The following is a 24,000-nucleotide window of genomic DNA, read 5'->3' on the forward strand; positions in this document are numbered from 1 at the left end:
GCACAGTGGTGCATGTACGGTGGTGTGGTGGGTGTTGTGTAGTGTGGCCGCCACACTGGGGCGTCTCTGTGTGTGTGTGTGTGTGTGTGTGTGTGTGTGTGTGTGTGTGTGTGTGTGTGTGTGTGTGTGTGTGTGTGTGTGTGTGTGTGTGTGTGTGTATGTGAATGAGGCATGTGTAGTATCGGTGCACTTTTCTTTGTGTGTGTGCTTCTGTTCGCATGGCAGTGTCTGAGCGGTGGACGGAATCCCCCCCCCAAAAACAACCACAGTTTTGTTTTGTTTTTTGAAGGAAGTAGAGAGCAGTGTTGTAAAAACGCACAGGAGCAAGTAGGGGCAGGCAGAAACCGAGGTGAGAGAGAGAGGGAGGAGGAGGATTTGACTTCTGAATGCTGTATGTGATGTGAGGTGAGTGGTGAACACGAGAAGAATAAGGCTGGGCACTCCGTGTCCCTGTTGTGTGCATTGCAGGCACTTGGGTATATACACGTACGTGAGGTGGACTTGAAAAGTTCAGACTTCAGTGGAGGGAAGGGAGGGGAGGGAGCGGAGGAGGCAGGCATTTCATGTTGTGCTTTTGCAATTACATGTGCAGTACTTTCTAGAAGGGCAAGTCGCAATCCTCCTGACGTTATGTGCTGGGGCCACAGGCGAATATCATCAGTTGTGCAGTATGTGCATTCCTACCCACATAAACCAACCATCCACTCAACTGCTAAAGAGTCAACAGAGATGAGGCCCATGTATGAGAGTGTGTGTGTGTGTGTGTGTGTGTGTGTGTGTGTGTGTGTGTGTGTGTATGGGTGTGTGCATGCGTGCGTGAGTGTGTGCGTGCATGCTGTAAGCGTGTGTGTGGTGTTTATGCTTCGACATGGCTGACTGCCGTGGAAATCTCTGATAAATCTCAAGAGGGACTCTGTTGATCCAAAGGAAAGCTATACTATGAGCAAGTCCTTTTTACGCCACCCCGCTCCTCACCCCAGCCCCTCTCCTCCTCCAGCTCATCTCCTCTCCTCTGGATCAGTCCTGCTGTAGGTCCACCCCAAGACACTCTTGGCCCCCCCCAAACCCCCCCCCCCCCACACTGCAGCCAGGGCCTTCTTTACTGCACGGTACTGTACTGTACGGTACGGTATGTTATTCTCTTTTTAGTCTGTGTGGTTGTTGATGTGCTTGCCACCGTCCCCGTTGCTGGCCTTGGCCTTGTTCTTGCGTCCCGAGGCGCCCGTGATGACGCGGTAGCAGCCGCGCGTGATCTTGTACATCCACACGATGTTGAGCACGTCCAGGCACACGCAGGACACAATCCAGGCCACCTGCGCGCCCAGGCCCAGCCGCACGAAGGCCGGCGTGCCGAAGGTGGCGAAGACGCTCTCCCAGTAGGTGGGCATGACGGCGATGCGCACCAGGAAGAAGACCACTGTCATGGCGATGCCGTTGGCCACCACCAGCCGGTCCCCGCGCGGATACTGCAGCACCTCGTAGAACCACCTGCACGCCACGGGAGAAGGAACAACAAATAATCATGAACATAGTAGGAATAAATATAGTATGTACTCATACACACACACCTCTAAATTAACACCAGCCAACCGGCTCAATGTTGGAGAAATTTCAGTTTGGTTGGTAGAAAAGACCGACTTACTAGCCACTTTGACCCATTAGTGAGTATGTGTTTGGCTAGTAAGATTAGTCTCTACAAGCTATTTTGGCTGGTGACGAAAAAAGTTAATTTAGAGCCCTGACAACACATACACAATAGACACCAGCACGCAGCAACACACACCCCAAGGAAAGAAATGTCAGAGTTGAGTAATACATCGTATTCACAAATTGGTTCTTGTAAATGAATGATCAACCTGGCCAGACTTGATGGCATAAAGGACACAATAACAGTTTAAATAATTTAAGCCGTTAGTTCCTTGATATGAACATTATACACATCATACTCCACATAGAACAAATGACTACTAGCTATATAATTATTAACTTATGCCAACACAAGTACAATCAATAAAAGCATAATTCTTCACATTACATCATGATGTACAGTGGCGGTAATCAAAAACAGCTTTCAATAGGCCTAAAGGGTCAGGTACACACCTCTGGTTCACAAATGGGGTGGACAGCTCTGAAATAAGACGGAAGTTGGCAAAATACGGTAGCACGCCACGAGTCTGTAACAAAGGGGGAAAAAAATCAGAAGTGAAAGCAGTCTTTTATGTAAGCTCAGCAGCGTGGCACAGAAACCACATCTGCTTACACACGTAGCAGTCTAAGTGGTTAACACAGTCAGCACTTCATATTTACCATCCCACTGCAGTCATGGAATCAATGCAAACAAAAATGTAGGTCAAAAACTATGCCATTCCTTTATTTATCATAACTTAATTTAATTAATTGGTTATAACTACATTATGCATGATGTAAAAACCTTTTAGAGATAACTGACAGAAGTTATTAGCAGTGTTATTTTCCAGAGGGAGTGCCTTACCAGGACGTAGCCGTATGCATAGAGCGCCGCCAAGTGGTGACAGACGAAAAAGCTGTCTCCCATAGTGCTCCAGTTCCGCGCCAGGAGCACCAGGTCTGGAGAGGGCAGAGGAGGAGAATCAGACACAGACACAGACACACAGACACAGACACAGACACAGACACACAGACACACACACACACACAGCCACAGACACACACACCATCAATACTCCATGGCCTCAGCACTTAAACAGGATTTAAAACATCAGTATCACATCCTCAGCATTCACACAGGCATGAACCACACTATTATATCACGCAGTACGTAGAAAAGGGTCCGCTCATAAGTGTAAGCTTATAAGCCGGGGGCCATACTAGGTGGACTTCATAGGGCATCAGAGAATGCGCACTCACAAACTGCGTTTCATTATTTATTTATATTACCACATGTCCAAAAAGCAAACGCGTTTCGGCTATCTTGATAGCCGAAACGGGTTTGCTTTTTGGACATGGTGGTAATATAAATAAATAATGAGACGCAGTTTGTGAGTGCGGATTTTTCTTCCTTAAAGTTGATCCATTTTATCGCGCACCCAAAGACTTTCGTTTTTCCAAGAAGTTGAGCGCGTCCTTTGCCAAAACATCAGAGAATGCGCACACATCAGTGGCACAGGTGCAGGACAAAACAAAACAACTGAAGTAAATGGAAAATGTCATGGCATGACGTTTCGAACCGTAGTCCTTCCGTAAATGGCAAATGTCATGGCACAACGTTTCGAACCGTAGTCCTTCCTCAAGTGAAGCCTTGGTTACACTTGAAGGACTAAGGTCAGAAACGTCATGCCATTAACCCATTGATGCCTGATGTTGCGTTGCGCAACATTGGCCCTGGCGCCTGGAGTTGCATTACGCAACATCCATGCTCATGAGATTTGAGATAACTTTATTAAAATGTCTGTTTGTTTGAGATGAATGAACACATTCTAATGAAAGATGAGGGTCTTAGCGTTTAAATGCAACTTAAGTGCATATTTTTATGTGCTTCAGAAGCTGATATATTTAGGTTTTTATAGGCTGAGGGCAGCTTTTCTTAAAAAGGGCTCAGGCATTCAGCACCCTTTTTAGCAAGTGCCTTAGGCATCAATGGGTTAAACAACTGGGAGCATTGAACAGGGTTGCGGATATTTATGGTTTACTTCAGACTTAACAGGTAGACACATAATAAAAACGGTTGAGGACTCACCATAGAGCAGGTAGCCACACGTTATGGCCACATTGAGCTTGACCATGTTGGGGTCTCCCCTAACGGACAAAGAAATCAAAAGGAAACCCCAATTACACTGATGACATGGAGCACTAACGACCATGTGGCTTACACAGGGCAACACTACACTTGTCCAGCTAACAGCCTGTTCCGTCCTTCACTTATTTACTCTTTACTACTTGTGCAAATTGACACAGCGGCGGCCACTGACAGGCTCTAGCCGCAGCAGGAAGCGACTGTCTCGGGCTTGCTTCATAAACCTCATACAATGTGAAATGTGTATAATGTGCTTAACTCTTCATAAGGAAGAGTAACTGGGTGCTCATTTGAAAAGAGATACAAAAGTAAGAAGAACCCTCTAAGTCCCGTTTGGGGCCCTGACGCCATAGAAGGTTAAAGCTGCAACATCTGACGGACAATAAACCTCATACAGTATAAGTATAAATACAGTATGGTATATATAAACCACCAGTGACTAGGAGTGCTGTTGTTTCTTTTTTTGAATCGGGCGCTCTTCGTGCCATGTGTAAAACGACGGCACACGGCCTAAGGAGCAGCATGCCATGCTGCAGCCTGCTTCTCCCTATAGCCTGCTATGCTAACACATTGTTAGAATGACACGGCTTAATGACAATGTTGGGTGTGTGCGTGCAAGTGTGTGTCTCTCTCTCGCTCTCTGTGTGTGATAGTTTAAGGGCATTGTTTTCCTAGACCGGTAAGGCTAGGCTTTCCTTGTTTGCCATCTGGTCGTGTCTCACTCACGCCAATCCTGTTCTGTTGACTGAGGGGAGAGGCAGACTGACTACTGAACTGCGCAGACTGACTACTTGAACAGTGCAGACTGACTACTGAACGAGGTGTGGTTAAAATAAGCCCTCTCTTCTAACCTCATCGAACAGGCCATTAAAACTGTTACACTGACAAGACTAGGCTCATCTAATCACAATGTATTTTGATTATTAGTGTACTTTATGAAAAAAAAATCCAAAAGTAAACCAACACATTAAAAAGACTGTTTAAATATACACCACATGTGTGATGCTACTGTCTAAGTGACAGTGACTAAAGGGAAACTACATAAAGAAACTGAATCTAAATGTTAACGGACCCTAAACAAGGGATGTGGTGAGGCAGTGTCCAAGTTCACCAGATTCCCAGATATTACCCTACTGTACAAAGCAAAAAGGCAGAAACTGCATTATTGTTTAAAATGTGTTATTGTGGTTATAGTCATGTACATCATAATATAAAATTCAATAAAATGATTGATCTGCAAACGATGTGGAAATATAAAATAACACATGTCAATAACTTACCCAAAACTATTTACGCTGGACAAGAGGATCATGTTACTCAGTTCAGAGCTCTGCGTAGTTACTGCCTTTTTGCTTTGTAGGCCAGTAAAGTGGATGCTGTACTACATACCGGCTAGGGCTGCACGATTATGGAAAAAATCATAATCATGATTATTTTGGTCAAAATCATAATCACGATGATTAATCACGATTATTGATTTTTGCTGATTTTTTTGAAAATTATAACAAGACGAAATACAACCAAGAATGAATTACATACGGGATGAGCAAAATAAAATGAATTGTAATAATTATGTAAAGGCAATAGCATAAAACTGAAGTGAACAGATTTCTGGCCAGAAACACCAGCCTGTCAATATGTTCTGGCTTCAAGGACCCTCTCAAAAGTAGGTCACTATTGCCACGATTAAATCACGATTAAAATCATGAGTTCGATTTCACTATTTTATCACGATTTTGATTATTTTTCGATTAATTGTGCAGCCCTAATACTGGCAGTATAAACGTTACAACACTTTACTTGACGCCAGTGTCATACGTATGGCAAGACAATGTCATGAGTCATGACATGTTACACAGTCATGGAGGAGTCATAAACAGTATGTCAATTACATTTTATGGTCATGAAAAGTTCACATTGTCTTTATCACAACCAAATGTCACTTAATGGCAATGGTCATGAAATGTTATTGATATTGTGAATGACATGTTTGAATGACATCCATAACGGCCCTATGATACTGTTATATGACACTGTCGTGTTATACGTGTGACGCTGGCGCCAAAAAGTGTTAATGTATGAATTATAGATGCAATAGTGGATGCTTGCTCAGAGGCTGCCAAGCAAGCCAAAGGGATAAATGTAGGCATTGTCTTTCCAAACAAAATACCATCACTAATGGAAATATGCCCACCTTGCCTCCAGTTAATTAATTGGGCTTTCCTTTCTGCTGTTGTCATCTTGTTATCAGAGTCTGGTGATATTATGACTAGTTCCAAGCTGGAATGTCATCACTGAACTGAATGGGACCAGCAAGGTGGACTTATTCGATTGGAGGATGGATGCTACGTACCTTGGAGGTGCAAGTTGCATCACCAGAGTCAGATAACATTTGGAAGAGAACAGGGGAAAGTTAAAACTCCATCACTGACACAAGTGGAGGGGAGGTAGAAAATGAGCACATTTCCAGAAATGACGGAATGTGGCTTCAAGTCTAGCAGACTAATAGGGCAGGGTGGGGAGGAGAGGTGTCTTTACAGGTGCTTAAGTGCAGCAGGCCAAACCAGGCATGCTGGTTTATAAGTAGGTAGTTAACTAAACACAAAGGGAGGAGTTGGAGGGGGTGGAAGCAGGGCGGGGCAGCAGGTCTTCCAGCTCAGGGGTGCGTTTCTCGAAAGCGTAGTTGCTAGCCAGTTAGCGGCTTGGGTAGTTGCCAATGGGAAATTGCCTTGCAAACAACAACGTAGCTAACTTAGTTAGCAACTATGGTTTCGAGAAATGCACCCCAGCTCAGCTCAGCTCAGCTCAGCTATTATTTTTTAAATATAGTATTTGGGTGCTTTTTCAATTTTGTTTGAAATAGGACAGGAAATGAACACATTCTAAATGCAAGATCTTAAATACAAGGTCTTAAATGCAAATGATTTCATGTTTTTATGTGCTTCGGAGGCTGACATTTTTAGGTTTTTATAGGCTGAGAGGACCTTTTCCCAAAAAGAGCATTTAGCAGGCTGCACTCTTTGCAGGTGCCTTAGGCATCAATGGGTTAAGGGATGCTGCACTGCATTGTGGGGGCACTACCTTGCAGACAGGGGGCATGGAGAGGGGAACAACATCATCAGAGATCATTGTTCTCCTGCAGTACAGTACCGGCCTTTTGATGCACGCTATCAGCTTACACTCCAGCTTAGCATGTGTTGTGGACAGATGCCGGTGTGTAAAAGGTGGCGCGTGTATGCATGTGTGTGTGTGTGTGTGTGTGTGTGTGTGTGTGTGTGTGTGTGTGTGTGTCTGTGTGTGTCTGTGTGTGTCTGTGTGTGTGTGTGTCTGTGTGTGTGTCTGTGTGTGTGTCTGTGTGTGTGTCTGTGTGTGTGTGTGTGTGTGTGTGTGTGCGCGTGTGCGTTCGTTCGTGAAGCCGTGTCCTGTTGTCTATGTGCACTGCTCGCGTGACCCTCGTGGACGTGGAAAAGTGATCCTGTAAGTGATAGCGGTTGCTGGGCGCAGGTGTCCGGTGGCCGCTGCGTTGGAGAACCGTTGGCCGAGCCGGTGCCGAACCGTAACGTGACACCGCCATGCCCCCTAACTGCACTCTCAGCAGCACCACGACCATGCATGCACACGCTTGTCTCTTCAAACAATAACACAAAACGCCACAGCAGGGGGTCTTCATCACCAACATAAAAGACTCACACAAACATCTGTGTATCAATGTACAGTCATACTGCCCCTCATTAATGGACATACACACAAGCGTGTGCGTGTAGGTACACACGCATGCATGTGTGCGTGCACGCACACACTCACACACACACACACAGCTAATTCAACTCCAGCCTTCACATAATGTGATGCTGACCTTGGCTGAACTCTACTTGCTAACTGAGACACTCCGCTCGTCCCCTCACCCCTGTCGGTGTACTACCTACCAACCTGGCTCGCCTGCCCTACGCTACGCTCAGGGATGGATTAACGCACAGGCTACATATGGCTGCAGCATAGAGGCCCCCACCTCCCAGGGGGCCCCTGATAGACCAATAGTGAAAAATCGCAGAATTGTGACAAGATGCAATTTAAAAAATTTAATCAGTACAGATGGCAGGCATGCCATCCTTAATTCCTAGCTCATAATTATGACACTGTTGATGTAAATTTGTCGCGAAATTTGTCTTCCCAGTGGGGCCACAGCAACATGTAGCCTAGGAGCTCCAGGCCACCTTAATCCGGCCCTGCATGGGCTGCTCTTCCCTGGCTCCCGAGCAGCACAACCTACTGCCAGCCTACTTTGCATCTTCCTCAGTCTACGCGCCCCATGTGTTGTTGGCAGCCCTGAAACTCGAAGACCTCCCACAGGCAGACAGAGAGACATAGAGAGTAGTCTAATTAGCGCATGTAAATCGTGTGGTTTCACGCGTGCATCGAGGAACTTCCCAGTTTCATTATGTGTTCCAACATTATGTGTTTAGTACAGACAACGGAACTGTCATATCTGCTCTGGTTCCCCCGATTATGAGAATTCATGTGTTTTTTTTATTGTGATCTTCAGGATATGTTGTTTACATGGACATAAAACATAGAATTCTACACATTATAAATGATAATAATCATGCTGTAAATTTAGGGTNTACATCAGTTATCTGAGGATAACTCTTATCTTCTTATCTTTGTTTTTAATCATAATCAAATGATTTACGTAGCACATAAATGTTCTATGATCCTAGAATCTCAAAAACTCAAGGCAGGGTGTGCAGCATTCCAGTGTCCTTCACGGACCTCCAACTGTTTATCTTTTGATGAACTAGTTTATCTGATAGGGTTGGGTTCAAAACACTATCGGAAAGTGATGTTTGCATGTATGAACAGAAAGCAGGGTTATATTCCATATCCAGGCTAACAACACACTTAAAGGGACACTCCACCCATTTGCATTAGGCTTTCCATTGCAAGACACCCAGTCATACTTTTGAATGGTCGTGCAACACTCTCTCAATTCCCCCTGAGACAGGAGAAATCCGTATTCACCTCTTAACACTTCCTCTTACAATGATGTAAAAATTGTCATTTTGCATCATTGTAGGAGGAAGTGTAAGAGAGGTAGATTTCTGTTGAGACTACAAGCCTTTATATACAACCATATCATTTGTGTGTGTAAGCACCCGTATTAAAACATATTCACCAGTTGGTCGTTTTGACATATCCTCCAGAGATAATACTTATCACATCTCAACTAATCTCTGGGGTGTGTGTTTGACTCTTCTACTACAACAAAAAAGAACCCGTCGGATGAAATAAGCCTATCTACTTGCTTCGCTCTGCGGTTTAGCATGAACAATAAAACACTTTGCAAGATTGTGGCAGGGCAAAAGGACCTCTGACATAACTCAAGACCTGAGGGCATGAATTGGCTTATCTGGTAATCACGACACTGCTTTTCAGGAGTGGCATTGCGGTTAGACACTGCTAAAGAGCTAAGGGTTTCCAGTGTAAACATTGGGGGAAATTACACTGGGCATACACTGGATGCATCAAGTCAAAGACTTATCTGAGACATAGCCCATTCTTTTCAGTGCATCTTTGATGCAACTTGAATTAACATCCGTAACATTAAGCATCCATTGCAGCCAGGGCTAGCGCTAAGTGTGGGTTAGCTGCTTGGAAGGCAATAGGAGAGGGATAGAAAAGAAGAACTGTACACCTAATACAGGAAAAACAAGATGAGGAAGGGGGAAAGGTGGAAGGGAAAGAGGAAGAAGTAATGGCATAAACAACCTAAAAAAACACACGACACCAAGCCACAGCACAAAGACGGAAGCGGCTAGAACAAAATACAGCTCTAAACAGCTTAACCAACGCGAAATAGCAACATGTGAGAATGTTTCACAATGGATTTTACTTTTACCAAGAGTTTGCAACACAGATTGGCCGATTATTTTTTTTTCATCCATTGCATTCTTTTATGTTGCTCCTTGTTTTATGTCTGTTTGGACCCTCAGTTGTGGCTGCTTGGCTAAGACAGAACGTAACTTGCGGCTACAAGAGTATGAGAGAGAGAGAGAGAGAGAGAGAGAGAGAGAGAGAGAGAGAGAGAGAGAGAGAGAGAGAGAGAGAGAGAGAGAGAGAGAGAGAGAGAGAGAGAGAGAGAGAGAGAGAGAGAGAGAAATCGCAAGCTAGCAAGGGGTGAATAGACAGACAAAGTGGTAAACAGACGCAAACAGATGGACAATACAGCTGATACACAGTGAGAAACACAGTGAGGAGAGAGAGAGAGAGAGAGAGAGAGAGAGAGAGAGAGAGAGAGAGAGAGAGAGAGAGAGAGAGAGAGAGAGAGAGAGAGAGAGAGAGAGAGAGAGAGAGAGAGCGCTTGTGCAAATCGCAAGCGAGCAAGGGGTGAACAAGAGAAAAAAAAACGACCCAAAAGGAGCAGACAAAGGCGCCTGCTAGACAAGCTTGGTGGACATGGAGGAGGGATTTGAGGGGGTTGAATTTAAAAGAGAAAAGGAGTAACCCCCCCATCCCCAATACACTCTGTGCATCTCTTTTCCCCCCATGTCACCCCTCCTCCTTGAACTCTCTCTCTCTCTTTCTCTCATGCTGCCTCTGTCCCCTCTCTTTCTCATTTCCTATTCTTTAACTCCGCATTTCACTTCATCAGCAGTGAGTGCTAGCTAGGCCTGGGGGACTTGGGGACAATAGCTGGCCCTGAGGAGCAGAGAGGAGAGGAGAGGAGCAGAGCTGATCAGATGGGGGGAGCAGAGCTGAGCGGAGTGGCGCGCTCTGAGGGAATGCACAAGTGAGAATGTGCCCGTCTGTCTGTCTGTGTGCACAGATTACTGCGTGTGTGTGAGCAAGCACATTAGTGTGTGTATGTGTGTGTGGAAAAGAGAGAGAGAGAGAGAGAGAGAGAGAGAGAGAGAGAGAGAGAGAGAGAGAGAGAGAGAGAGAGAGAGAGAGAGAGAGAGAGCATAAGAGGGAAAGATAGTGACAGCGCATGTGACAGAGAGAGCGAGAGAGGAGAGACAGTGACGGAGGGAGAGGGAGAAAGAACGATAGAGTGTATCGTGTGTGTGATTGTGTGTGAACGCGAGGAAGTGAGTGTGTGTGTGTGTGTGTGTGAGAGAGAGAGAGAGAGAAGGAACGATCGAGATTGAGTGTGAATGTGCGAGTGCACGTTTCCCTAGTGAGACTGGGTGCCCGTTGTTTCCTATGAAAAGCAGCCTTGTTGCCAAGACCAAGGCCCTGACTGATGAGAGGACAAGAGAACGAGAGAGGGAGTAAGAGAGAGACAGAAGCAGAGAGACAGAGAGAGAGGAGAGGAGAGTTGAACACACCGAAAGCGAATGCGAACACGGGAGTGTGTTGGAGAAGACGGATACAAAGACAGACAGACAGAGTGCCTGACACACAGAGAAAGAGAGGGAGATGGACAGACACGGCCAGAGAAAGAGAGAGGCCTTGAGCCACATAATGAGGTCCAAGCAGACTGTGGGGGTTTGATGAAAAGATATACTGACTGGCTCCTCACTTAAACACATGCTAGTGAAGGGTGTGTATACATGAAGTGGAGTAGGAGACATAGGAAGGAAGGAAGGAACTGAGGGAGGGAGATAGGAAGGAAGGCCACTCGGAAGATAAGAGATTTAAAAAAAAAAGAATCAGAGGGAAAAGAAAGTGGAGTGTTGGGAGGGGTGAGTTACCAGTCTTTTTTGTGTGCAGGAATCAGAAATGCAGATCAGACAGGCAGCAGTCAAAAGACAAAAAGAAAAACATAGACAGAGAAAGGGAGAGAGAGAGAAAAAGAGAGAGAAAAGAAAACAAGACATTGAAGAGGCATTGAATAGGGAACTCCTCACTCACTCACAATGTCCTTCCACCTACACAACACTTTGCAAGACTAAAGGATGTGCAGATTGTGAGGTGTGATGCGTCATCATGTGTGCAGTGCGTCGTGACGTGTGTCACGTGGGATGTTCATGTTCCATGTGTTGCCGTCGGTCAAAGCAGTTTAGTTTCGTTGTTAACATTGCATTACATTACAAGACATGTTTATGTGTTGTATCTATGTAAGCTGTAAGACACCTTAATTTCCCTCTGTATTAATAAAATTACTCTACTCTACTCTACATTACATAACACTTAGCTGACGCTTTTTTTAATTCAAAGCGACTTACAGTTATTTAGATACAGGGTATTGGTTACAGTCCCTGGAGCAATGTAGGGTTAGGTGCCTTGCTCAAGGGCACTTCAGCCATGGAGGAAGGAAGGGATTGTTAAGAGTGGGAATTGAACCTGCAACCCAATGATCTGCAGTCCAAGCCCCTAACCATTACACCTCAGCTGCCCCAACAACAGTGCTTCCTTTTGGAGCATGAACATTTTTTTTCATATAAAAAGCTCCAAAATAAATGGTCCAATCGCTTGCAACTAAACTCCTTTGACTAGTATGACCTGGCGGAGTGAGAATCTTCAGAGGGGTGTGGTGAGTGGAGTTATTACCAGACGGGGTCTGCGTTGACGGCGTCATCATAGCGCAGGATGTAGAGGCAGAAGAGACCCACGATGAGCGCATGGACCGTCGACACAGTCCTGGGGAGAGAGAGAGAGAGAGAGAGAGAGAGAGAGAGAGAGAGAGAGAGAGAGAGAGAGAGAGAGAGAGAGAGAGAGAGAGAGAGAGAGAGAGAGAGAATGATTAATCAACTCTACTACTCTTACGTGCTTCTGTGACAGGAGCAGAGAGACACAAAATATGGAATTGAGAGTGAGAGGAGGACTAAAGGGCCGTACACACACGTCGCTGCTAGTTACTCGCCCAGCGAATGAACTCAATAGAAGGTAAATGTGTTCCAGCGAGACTAGCAGGCGAGTAGGCGAGTACTGTACAAGCGATGCGATGTGGGCGGATCCCGAGTTAAAAATATTTTATCTTCGAGCGAGGCGAGTAAGCGAGTAACCAATTGGAAGGCACAGTTCGGTACTTCTCGCCTGTTCATTGGCAGTTGAAGCCGCGGGAACTTTCAGCGAACGTTCCACGAAAGAGAGGCGAGTAGGTGAGCAAGTGAGAAGCTAGGAAATAGCAGCGATGTGTGTGTACGGCCCTTAAGGATATGGACTGAGTATTGACTGATGGTATGGACTGCGGGTTTATGGTCTGTGGGTATGATGAGAGACAGACCTTTGGAGAAAAAAAAGAGGAGAGACCAATCCATGAACTCTACTGCTTCTGAGTGATACTGTGTCTCTGTGTGTGTGTGTGTGTATGGGTGTGTGTGTGTGTGTGTGTTTCAGTGACACGGGCAGATAGACTAAGAGAGAGAAATAGAAAAGGGGTAAGCGAGGACGACTGAGGGTATGAACTCAGCAGACGAGAGAGAAAGGGAGAGAGAGAGAGAGAGAGAGAGAGAGAGAGAGAGAGAGAGAGAGAGAGAGAGAGAGAGAGAGAGAGAGAGAGAGAGAGAGAGAGAGAAAAAGAGAGGTCCATCAACTCCACTGTCCCTGTGTGCTAGTGATAGCAGATGTGTGTGAATGTGAGTGAGTGTGCGCGTGTGTGTGTGTGTGTGTGTATGTAAGGGAGAGAAAGAAAGAGAGATAGAAAGGGCGGAAGTGAGAAGACACTGGAGTAGGGGGTATGGATAAGACAGACCGCTACAACGGCACGCACAGAGGTCCTTAAACTCTAACACCGTCTCTGTAACTGTGTGTGAAAGACAGAGTAAAGAAACAGACACGAACAGAAAAACGAAGACCAAACAGATGAAATAAATAAAGAAAGAGAGTAACGGAGAGAGCGCCAGAAAATAAAAGAAGGATAAAAATGGTGTACTATACCCAATACAAATACAGTACATAGCAAGAAATTCATACGTTTGCAGCTATGCTTTCTGACGGTCAAATCTGAGCATTGCACATTGCCTCAGCACTTCCCCAAATGCATAGGATTAGCAGCGGGAAGACAGCAAGTGGTGTTGCATATGAATTTGACTAATGTCAGCAGTTGTGCACGTGTGTGTATTGAGTTGAGCTGGGGACGTTTAAACCTTTGAAACAGCTTATCATCGGAGGTAAAGTATGGCATCCCATTATCTCTCTCCCACACACACACACACACACACACACACGTGCGCACGCAGCTTTACTAACTGTCAATCTTTTCTCTGGCAACAAACACAGCAGCAGTCAGGAGCACTTTCCTCATCGTTGGCACAACAGTTTATGTCGGTATATACAAGCAGTGTGCGTTAATGTTGTTATTATTTATGTAGATCGTGGCGGTAATTGCTATTGGATGACAGAGGCGTTGCCAGTGGCTACAGTTAATTAAAAAACAAAGTGCCGACCTCGTTTTCCCAACCCCGTCCAAATGAAAACAAGTCAACAGCTAATCTTTAGCTGGCAGCGACTGCGCTGTATCATATTGGAGTTGCGCATCTGCGGAAACCATTTGCAAGTTAGCAGTGAAGTGGAGGAGGTCCACACTGGACACTGCTTATGTAACTGGCTTGCTCAAAAGGTACCCCCCCCTTCTGTCTCTCTTTCGTTCTCTCTCTCTCACACACACACACAAACACGTTTGACATCAGTCACAGTCCATCAGTCACGAGCGGAGGCCACTTTCACCCACTTTGAAGCTACGGGCCTGATTATCAGTGCTCATACCTCCTCTGTCAGAGGGGGTTGGGCACAGGGGTGCAGGAAAGAACAGGGGCAACTGTGGACCCTGGTGTAATGATGTCAAGGGGGGGGTGTAAATAAAATGGGTGTGCTGCCTTATTAGCTTGATTATTTATTATTTATTTATTTTATGCCTTTTTTATATTATAGTGCAGTCAGACAGGAAACAAGTGTGGAGAGAGATGGGGAAGAGTTGGCAAATGAACCAGGCTGGGATCAAACCCCGGTCGCCGGCGTAGCAGCCCAGTGCCCTACCATTAGAGCTGCGGCAGGGCCTTTATTCATTGATTGATTCATTGGTTCATTGATTCAGCACGTTTAAACGCATACACTGACCAAAGTGCTATTGGGAGGTGAAGGGAGTGGGTAGACAAAATCAGCGCAGTGACCCCTGGCCTAAGCCAAGGAGCATTGGTGCACCCAAAATGATTCCAGAATTTAACCTCTGAATGGTGAGTGCAGCATAGGCCTGAAATAGCAATGATTTAAAGGGGCTGGACTTAAACTGGCTAGATCACTGCACTACCGCGGGTGTGTGTGTGTGTGTGTGTGTGTGTGTGTGTGTGTGTGTGTGTGTGTGTGTGTGTGTGTGTGTGTGTGTGTGTGTGTGTGTGTGTGTGTGTGTGTGTTCGTGTTTGTAGGAGTGCAATTGAAAAATGCGAGTCTGTTGTGAGTGTCTTATCTTTCTGATTGAAGTGCGCTTTAATGCTTCCTTCTCATCCTTCATCACACTTGAAGTGTGAAGAACACAAATGTCATGTTCAAGCACTCTTTGATCATTCAGGTAAAGTGTAAAATGAAGGATACACAGTTCGGCATGAGCAATGTCTTGGGGAAACTCAAAGTTTCATTCAGTGGTGACTGTACCATATCTACATATGGGTGATTTCAGTCTCTACACAAATGTGAAACCTATGACCTTTGAAAACTTGTACAACACCCTGATCTCTAAAATTTACCACTTGACTTACCACAATGTCTTAAGGCACTGTTGATGTTTTGACTTGCAATACAGATAACGCTGCATCTGGAGTTACCTGTATTCTGATTTGATGAAATCTGACAACATGAAGGCAATCCCCTCATTTGTGATGCATCTAACGGGGCTTGACATTTGCATCTGCAAAATGGCCCAATGTGTAATGTAAAAACTCTACTGTGTAGAATGGTATTCTTAGGTATGGCATCACAGTAGCTAATATTGTGTGGCTTGTGTGGCCCTTTTGCATCATTTCTTTGCACTTAAGGTAAAGAAGCCTTCTCAGTTTGTACTTCTCTGATTTATTTTCATGTAGGAAGATATCTTACTACCACTGACAGATCTTAAATGCATCACGGTAAAGGAAAAAAAAACCTGACAAGAAAACGAGTACCATATAAAGAGAGACTCTGGAATTATCACATAGTTAGCACAATTAGCAACAGTGGCCGGAGTGCAGAAAATGTTAACACATTGAGTACAGACGACGTAATAATACGTTTTTCACGCCCATGCGTTGTATACCAACAACGTAAAAATACGATTTTGCGGTTTTCATTATATTTGGAATCTACACCCTTCAATACATAATATTTGTGATTTTGGGAGGTCTGTGACGAATACAAATGACAAAAAGGGCAGTCAAAAGCTTGTGTCATCATGATTTGGACATTTTAATTTTAATCACAACACCAGCAGCAACCGTAGGTAAAGCAGACGGTCTATTATGAATTACAAGAACCTTTGGGTAAAGTAACCTGCATTGACTACGTCGCGTGCGCCTTGTGTGTAGGCTACACCATGCTAATCCAGCTCAGCTTGCAGCCCTGTTAGCCTTGTGATTCTCTATAGTGGTGGACTATGATGCAGTTGTCAAGAATCGTGCCAGTTGTGTACACATGTTTATGATCGGCGTCCACTCTCTCGCTTTTTATAGTGTCCTTCACGCAATAAACACACAGGAAGATAATAGTCGTGTCTGGCAGCCTGAGTAGGCTAACATCCTTACCCAGATCCTTGGCTAGATCCTTACAAATGACCCCCAAACTGTGATCGGATCCAATACCCTGGGATTTTGAAGTTTGATCGCCGGCAAGATAAGTTGAATTGTAATCCTGTTTATGTTTTCTCCCCCATGAAAATGAATTTTCTGGAGCTTGCCGTCAGCCAGATGCTAGCCTACTAGCTATGTGGCTACGTAAACACTGCATCCCATATGGATCACCAGTTATGGATCAGGCATTGGGTTATTGGATTTTGTTACCGAGCTTGGGTTAAATTACTTTCGGGACTTGTTCCTTGTTCATCCTTCTACGTGTTACTGAAGACCGCGGCGCTTTCATGCAAAGGCACTAGGTTATAACTTGCAGAGCAAACTTTGCTGTGTGAGCGCCTGTGAAGCCCTGGACGTATGCGTGTTTTGATTGGCCAAGGTAGTCAGACAGGAGGTGTGTCAAGACAGCTGAGCAGGACAACACGAAGCTGAGCTTTTGTGTCAGCTATAATTTCAGATCAATGCCAACTGATCCCCTTTTAAAAGCGCGACATTCTGAAACAAGCGCTTGCTTCACAAGAACCTTATTATCTCCGTTTCTTGCAGATTCTTGCAGAATTCGGGAGGTACCCGCATCGGTTTAACTTAGGTTTGCTTGGCAATAAAAGCTCATAGAGACTCACGGTTTTCACCCACGACAAGGGCAAAGTCTCCACTTTCAAACGAGCCATAACATGTTTCCGTGGCACCATCACATAATATTCGGTCACTCTACAAAAAACGTCAAAAAAGGGCTTAGAACGCCGGAAATCTACGACATAATTCCGTAAGCACCGCCAGCATTCAATGTGTTAATGTGAAGCCCTGCATCTAGTGAACCAGAAGAGATCAGCAGCGGGAGGGGACCTGGAGCAGGGTTGCCAGGTTTTTCCTGGATCAAAAACCTCCAGGAAATCCCACCCAATTTAAACCAAATTCTACTGATTTCTATAGCCACAAATCTACAGAAAAAACAGCCTCATGCCCTTTTTTTACCGGCCTACGCGGCGGCCATCCTAAACAGCCCAATTTGGCGAGAAAGCACCTAATCTGGCAACAGCACTGACCTGGAGTTCCACTCGTTGAGCTTGTTGGGCGGGAGGCGTCCGTAGCCTTCTGAGAGTGCCGATGACAGGAGAGGGCTGACGCCCGAGTACAGCAGCTGGAAGCCCACGAAGCTCCCAGTCACCACCGTTAACTCTCTCATCGCCATCTCTCACCTGCTGACACAATGGGGACAAAGAGGCAGGTGGAGGAGAGGAGGAAGGGAGAGAGAGAGAGAGAGAGAGAGAGAGAGAGAGAGAGAGAGAGAGAGGGAGAGAGAGAAAAGCAGCAAGAGGTAGAGAGGGTCAGCAAGATGGAAACCGATGAGGACAGATAGATAAAGGGATGGGCGGATAGAGAGATAGATGGAGAGATAGGGTAAAGAGAAGAAGAATGGAAAGAGAGAAGAAGAATGGTGTATTATTATTGAGTGGCAGGGTGGCACGGTGTATCAACAAAAACAACCACCGATTCCACGCTGTGTACATCCAATATTTATTTTGTATACAGATTACCTTCCATAGACTTGGCACGCACTACAAACAACAGAGTGCCCCGCATGCTTGGCTAAGGCTCCTCTGTAGCCAGCCAGCAGCAGAGGCAGCTCAGACATGTTGCAGTCCTCACTGGTAATACACTGTGGTGTGTATCTACAGTACAGTATGCAGTCCAACCCAACACTGGGTTACAGTCTGGTCTGGTGGTCTGCTGGGCAGTTACTGTACTACTGTCTGGTCTGGGGCCTCAGCTACAATTTCCGTAGATTTCCTACTGAATCTTTGCACAAGTAAAAATCTGGTAAGAGACATTATGCACCTAAAATGTCAAATGTATCAGTCCATGCATGCTTTTCATGCTGATTCACGTGGTACATCTGATTTCATATGGAATTTAGTACACATGTACTCTTTCATGTTAAGGCAGTCTTAGTACATTCTGAAAATGTGCGTTAAAAGTTACTTTCGTAGCTCTTTTGTGCGTAAGCAAGCTTTGTACATGAGGCCCCAGATCTTGCCATACCTTCTCTAAACAGGGGTCCAAATGCTGAGTGTATGCTCTCCTCCAGTCCTACCAGCACTGGGTTACCGTTACTCTGGCCTGCTTTCACCATACCTTCGTAATAACATGCTGTGTGGTGTCTAAATGCTGCATGGCACCTTTACCATACCCATCCAACCCAACACTGGGTTATTGCTTTAGAGTCAGACTGGTCTAACCAGGCCCTGCCGTGGCTCAAATAGCAGGGCATTGCCCCTGCACTGTCACACCAGGGACCCATCTCTCTCTCCCACTCATTTCCTGTCCCATTCTTCCCTATTCTGTCCAAATAAAGGTGACCCCCCCAAAAAAGTATATAAAAAGACTAGCCTGCCTAACCATACCCTTGTACTACTGTACAGGGGTCCAAATGTAACTGCACTGTAATGCACCCCAAAACAAACACCAGTGTGTTTATGTCAATGCCACCGGATTGGATGCGACTTAACATCTGCTTTAAATGCATTGAATCAAAAGTGTCTGACCGCACCAGAAAAAGGACCATTCAGTACAGATATCAGGCGGGAGGTGTGAACTCTGTTTCACTGATTAACTTACCCAAAGGCCCAAACGTAATGTGTAGAGAAATGGTCATTTTTCAGAAGCTTTTGGAGGGCTAGGGCCAGGCCAAGTTACATAATTGCTGTGCAACCAACCACTCAAAACAAGCACACGGCTGTAGCTACGGTTAGCGAATTATGACATATGTTGCAATGGGAATTGACCACTGTATAGAGCGTAACTACAGTACAATGCTAAGAAAAAGAGAAACGGCTGCATTGTTCACTGGTTTTTGGCTTTGGAAAGTGCAAAATTGCCATGCCCATGGGCGAAGAGACGTGGGGTATTTACAGAGAAACATTTGGAAAGAGGATTATGCGGTGTGCGTAATAATGCGGGCTACAAAAATAACTTAAAACTGTAAGAAAAGGCAACAAAAACAATGGGTCTGCAAACAGGGTGCTGGAAATCGGATTGTGTGAATGAAGCAATTTTTGCACAGGCTGTGGGTGAAAAGGCTGGGAAAAGAGAAAGAGGGTGGTGAGAAAATGGGAGAGAGGGATTGTGAGGTAAACAGTTTGTGTGTGGGTGTGAGAAAGATGAAGGAGTGAGAGAGAGAGAGAGAGAGAGAGAGAGAGAGAGAGAGAGAGAGAAAGAGAAAGAGAAAGAGAAAGAGAAAGAGAAAGAGAAAGAGAGAATGGACATGTTGAGTGCTGAGACAGAATGAAAAAGATGATGCAGAGAGAGAGAGAGGGGGAAAAATTAAGAAACAGAGAAACAAAAAGCCAAAGCAAAAGTGTGCGAGAGAGAGAGAGCGAGAGCAAGAGAGAGAGAGAGAGATGCAAAAAGAGCGAAAGATAGAGGAGAGAGAGAGTGTACGCAACAGGCAAGTGTGTATTTTTGCCCCCTTATGACAAAGGGTCAACGGCTCTTAGTGCACTCTCCCTTTTAACCTCTCCCAATGTGGCAATAACCCACAGGCCTTAGTCACACTACACTACATGCTAGTGATGGGTGATCACACTTATACAACAATTAACATATGCTTTTGGTTATTCTCTTTTTATCATAATTATTTTTTCTCTCTCTCTCTTTTTATCGCCCTGCAGTCCTTATAACAGTACTCTACACGTACCGTCATGCTCCTTCACCACAACCACGAGGAGGAGGAGGACTACAACAGCATTTCATACAGTGAAAGTGAAAGACACTCCTGTCTTCAGGCGAGGTCGAGTTCACTGCATCAAAACCAACAGTGCATGCCCTTCTGTCAAGTCAGCAAATCCAGCTTCCATAAGTCAATCTTCCAGAGAGGGAAAAAAAGGGGGATTTATGGTAAAAGTGGATTTTTTTTTTCGTGCCTTCTTCTGTGCTGTTGTCCATGACTGAGCTAGCTCACACTACCGGATCCGAAGTCACCCCCTTCCAGTTCCATAGTGCTTGTGTTCTATATAGGCTCTATCACAGTGATTCTCAAACTTTTTCAGACCGAGGACCACTTTGTCACCCAAAAAATTTTCAGGGACCACCTGCCAACTGAATAGACAGTTGATGGGTGCTAAATTATATACACATCACTTACTTCTTACTCACATTTACAAGCCTGTCTTATTGTGGTGAAAATAAGACTTCAGTTATGTTCAGCTTTGTAATAATATTACAAACATAGTCTACTGCTAGCTTGTCTTAGAAAAGTAGAAATCCCCTCGCGGACCACCTGAGCTCTGTCGAGGACCACACTTTGAGAATCACTGCTCTAGCATTGCAACATACTGTATTGGCCCGGCCAGGGAGAGACGTGTGGCCATTCTCAGCCTGTACCAAAGGCCGGTGTGCAATACCGGGCTTAGCATGCCTATGGAGCAACCCCGGAGCTCTCCTCTTACGCTGGATTTCAAAATCTTTGATTAGCTGAGGGTCTGGCTGTGTTTAAAAAACAATGGCAGGATTGATTACGGAGGTGGCTTGGCCTGATTAGATGACTGGCAGTATGGAGACAAAGCTGCGTCGTGCTACCCTCTAATCATTTTTTACTGTAACCTTTGTCCTAGAGCCAGGGACTATACAGCACATCTATTTATACTCCTAAAACAGCCATGTCATGACTGCATACCAACACCAAACCAACATTAGAAAGCCTTCACCACAAGCATATCCTGTCAGCAGCAGACCACCGTTTCATGCTTGCTGCTAACTTGTCAACAGTAACCCAGATCAAATGGTAATGTCAGAGTTATACGCTGTATCATGAGCAGATATTTCCTAGTCATATCTCCAGCCTGAGTGTGAATGTCAGGTCATGTCACATTCCAACGCGATCCATCTGTAGCCCCTTAACCCCGGACAGGCTGTTCCACGTTGGAAGGATTCCTGGAATTGTGTGGATTTTTAAAAACCTTTTTGTGACAAGGCTGTGTGTAGAGTAGTATAAAAAAAAGACCAAAACACAACTCCTTTCACTGGTACATTTCTTGCAAACACCACTGCAGTGTTACAAAATCAGTAATTAGGCCTATGAGTCTTGTAATTTTCTTACAACTGACAGCTGCCTCAGAGGGGCAGCATACTGTGCTTCCTCTCTAGGCTATGACAAGACTTTTATTCCTGGCATGTGGCAGAGTAGTCACCCTTCCTCAAATTTGTTCCCTGTAGTTTATGTTTATATGTCAGAAGGCTATATTGGCGTCCATGAAAAGTCTAGTGAGCATTACACATGGCCTACTTTCTGCTCTTTAGAGACCTCTAGTATTTTGACAGCTGATTTTTGTTGTGGTTTCACACTACCGGTATGTCGAACGCGACCAAAACGCTGCGGCTATGATGTGGCAAAAGGTTACACAATCCAATAAGTAGCCCACAGCACAGTATGTGTTAGAAATACTACAGTAAAGAGGCCAGGATCCGAGTCTTGAAAACAATAGACGGGGGGGGAGACAAGACCCACTGCAACGTAATGGCACAGAGGCTCAGTTGGCCTCCCTTGTTTTCGGGGGGCGCGTGATAGCCTACTGCAAACGATTTTCAATTCGACAACCTATTTCAAGGAATCCCTTTGAAAAGTGTCTTAGCACTTATGCTGATAGACACAGATGAGCATGTTTACACTGTACCACGAATTGCAGATGAGCGTGCAAAAGACCATGTTTCCGAGGCTATTGTGAAGACGTCCGTGAGCATACCCCACTTTGCTGCTATCAAAGTGCCGACGTTGCTTCTCAATATAACACACGGGTCGTATTGCGGTCATAAGATTTATAACAGAGTCTTACCATGTCGTGTGTTACTTGGTTGTGTTAAAACAAGGCTACACGTCGTAATGAAAACCAGGTGAGGTTGTTCCTTACCTAATTTCAGTCGCATAGGTCACTCTGAGCGTATCCTGCCTCTGTTTTGTTACCGTCTTCTTCAGTTACTTTATGAACTTCGCTAGCAAGTATGCTAACGTGCAGCACACTGACAAGACTTTTCAGGGGCTGCACAGGGTTCGGCGCACAGTTACATTACAGGAATCGTAGAATTATAAAAGCCGGGTGCCTCCCGCTACCGCGATGTCGCACTACTCCAAGTATGCGATTTTAAACTACTTCAAAAATCATATTGAGGGAGATTTCAGACCCGTTTTATTTGAGTATTGACAGCTTAGACTAACCAGTGACGCTAACATTCAGGCTAATCGCCACGCCTCAGTCGCACACCCCTTTCTTTTAAGCCACACCTTTTTAAACAAAAAGGCCAAAGTGTGAAGTGGAACAGTCCGTTATGCATGGCCAAGCAAGAGGGTGGAGGAGCAAGGGGCCCTGCTACAAGCTATCTACTGTCCACAATTTCCTTTAAAGCAGCGTTATCCACATTTCCTTCTATTTACTTGAACATATATCACCCTGAATAGTTTAGATAATCTCTATTGATGCTTGCAGTCAATGACTGTACAGTCATGCCTGCAGCGAAAGCAGTGCTATCAGGTTGATCAACATTCCATATTCTCATCAACTTGTTAGACCTGATCGGGTTCAGAACGGGTTTAGGCCTTTGCTTCTCAACTGGTAAGATAGGCTATAAGCAAAAAAATATTTAGAGCAGTCAGTGCGACCTTAAGGCCTTGATGCCAGACAGGGAGGATGTTGCTGAGTCAGAATTCATAACTAGATATATATAATTTGTGTCCCATCCTGGGCCACAGCTCAGTTTACAATTTTGTGCCACACGCAGGCACACACACACACACACACACACACACACACACACACACACACACACACACACACACACACACACACACACACACACACACACACACACACACACACACACACACACACACACACACAGGAAGTTGTAAGGGCAAAGGCCAAGCTAAGTCTCTGGACATTACCTCTGTATGGAATTTTCCCTCAAGCAACACTAACACTGCACCACTAGCATATGTGAATTACAACGTTTTCTTTAGCCTTGTTTAGGCCTAGTGATGAGCAGTGGTGCGCCGCACACAGACATTTTGGGGAACAGGTACTGGCACTGCAGTGGGCTGACTCCATAGACACAGCCAGGGCTATAAATTAACTAATTTAGCCAATTTGGCTAGTAGATGTTCAATCTTACCGTCTAAACAAACATTCACTATCAGTCAAAGTGGCCAGTAAGCTTTCTTTCCTACCAGCCGAACTAAATTTTCACCAGCATTTGGCGCGTTGGACATAGCCATGGGTGTGTCCAGAGGCGCATCTTGCCACCAGGCAAGGCAGGCATCCCAAGCCACTAGATGGTTAATAATAGCCCATACTCTACTACAGTAGTGGTGATTTTAGTTCAAATGTTCATTCTTTTGTATTTTCGCTTGGGGCCCCACCTGACCCTAGAATCACCTCTTTGTGTGTCTATGTCCATTTTTGTCTAGTCCATTTGTCAATTAGGCCCACTTGAGTGTTGTAATAATCTTTTAACAAAAACAATCTTCTAACAATTGTCTAATTC

The 24,000-nt window shown here is 45.1% G+C and overlaps 1 protein-coding gene across 2 annotated transcripts; it reads right to left on the bottom strand.

Annotated features, from left to right (window-relative positions):
- Nucleotides 1–1,088: 1,088 nt before the first annotated feature.
- Nucleotides 1,089–22,682, bottom strand: tlcd4b (TLC domain containing 4b). Of its 2 annotated transcripts, none has more exons than XM_063183857.1 (7): nt 22,374–22,682; nt 17,514–17,666; nt 12,263–12,352; nt 3,716–3,774; nt 2,492–2,586; nt 2,101–2,174; nt 1,089–1,488 (listed from the first exon to the last, which is right to left on the bottom strand). In XM_063183857.1, exons 2-7 carry the CDS (start codon nt 17,657–17,659, stop codon nt 1,146–1,148), a joined length of 807 nt encoding a protein of 268 aa, XP_063039927.1. In that variant the 5' UTR covers nt 17,660–17,666; nt 22,374–22,682; the 3' UTR covers nt 1,089–1,145. The 2 variants fall into 2 exon arrangements, with proteins under 2 accessions (XP_063039927.1, XP_063039936.1); XM_063183866.1 differs by having other exon boundaries at nt 17,514–17,669.
- Between the last annotated feature and the right edge of the window lie 1,318 nt (nt 22,683–24,000).

This window comes from Engraulis encrasicolus, chromosome 2 (assembly GCF_034702125.1).
Source record: "Engraulis encrasicolus isolate BLACKSEA-1 chromosome 2, IST_EnEncr_1.0, whole genome shotgun sequence".
In the NCBI taxonomy this organism is placed as follows: domain Eukaryota; kingdom Metazoa; phylum Chordata; class Actinopteri; order Clupeiformes; family Engraulidae; genus Engraulis; species Engraulis encrasicolus.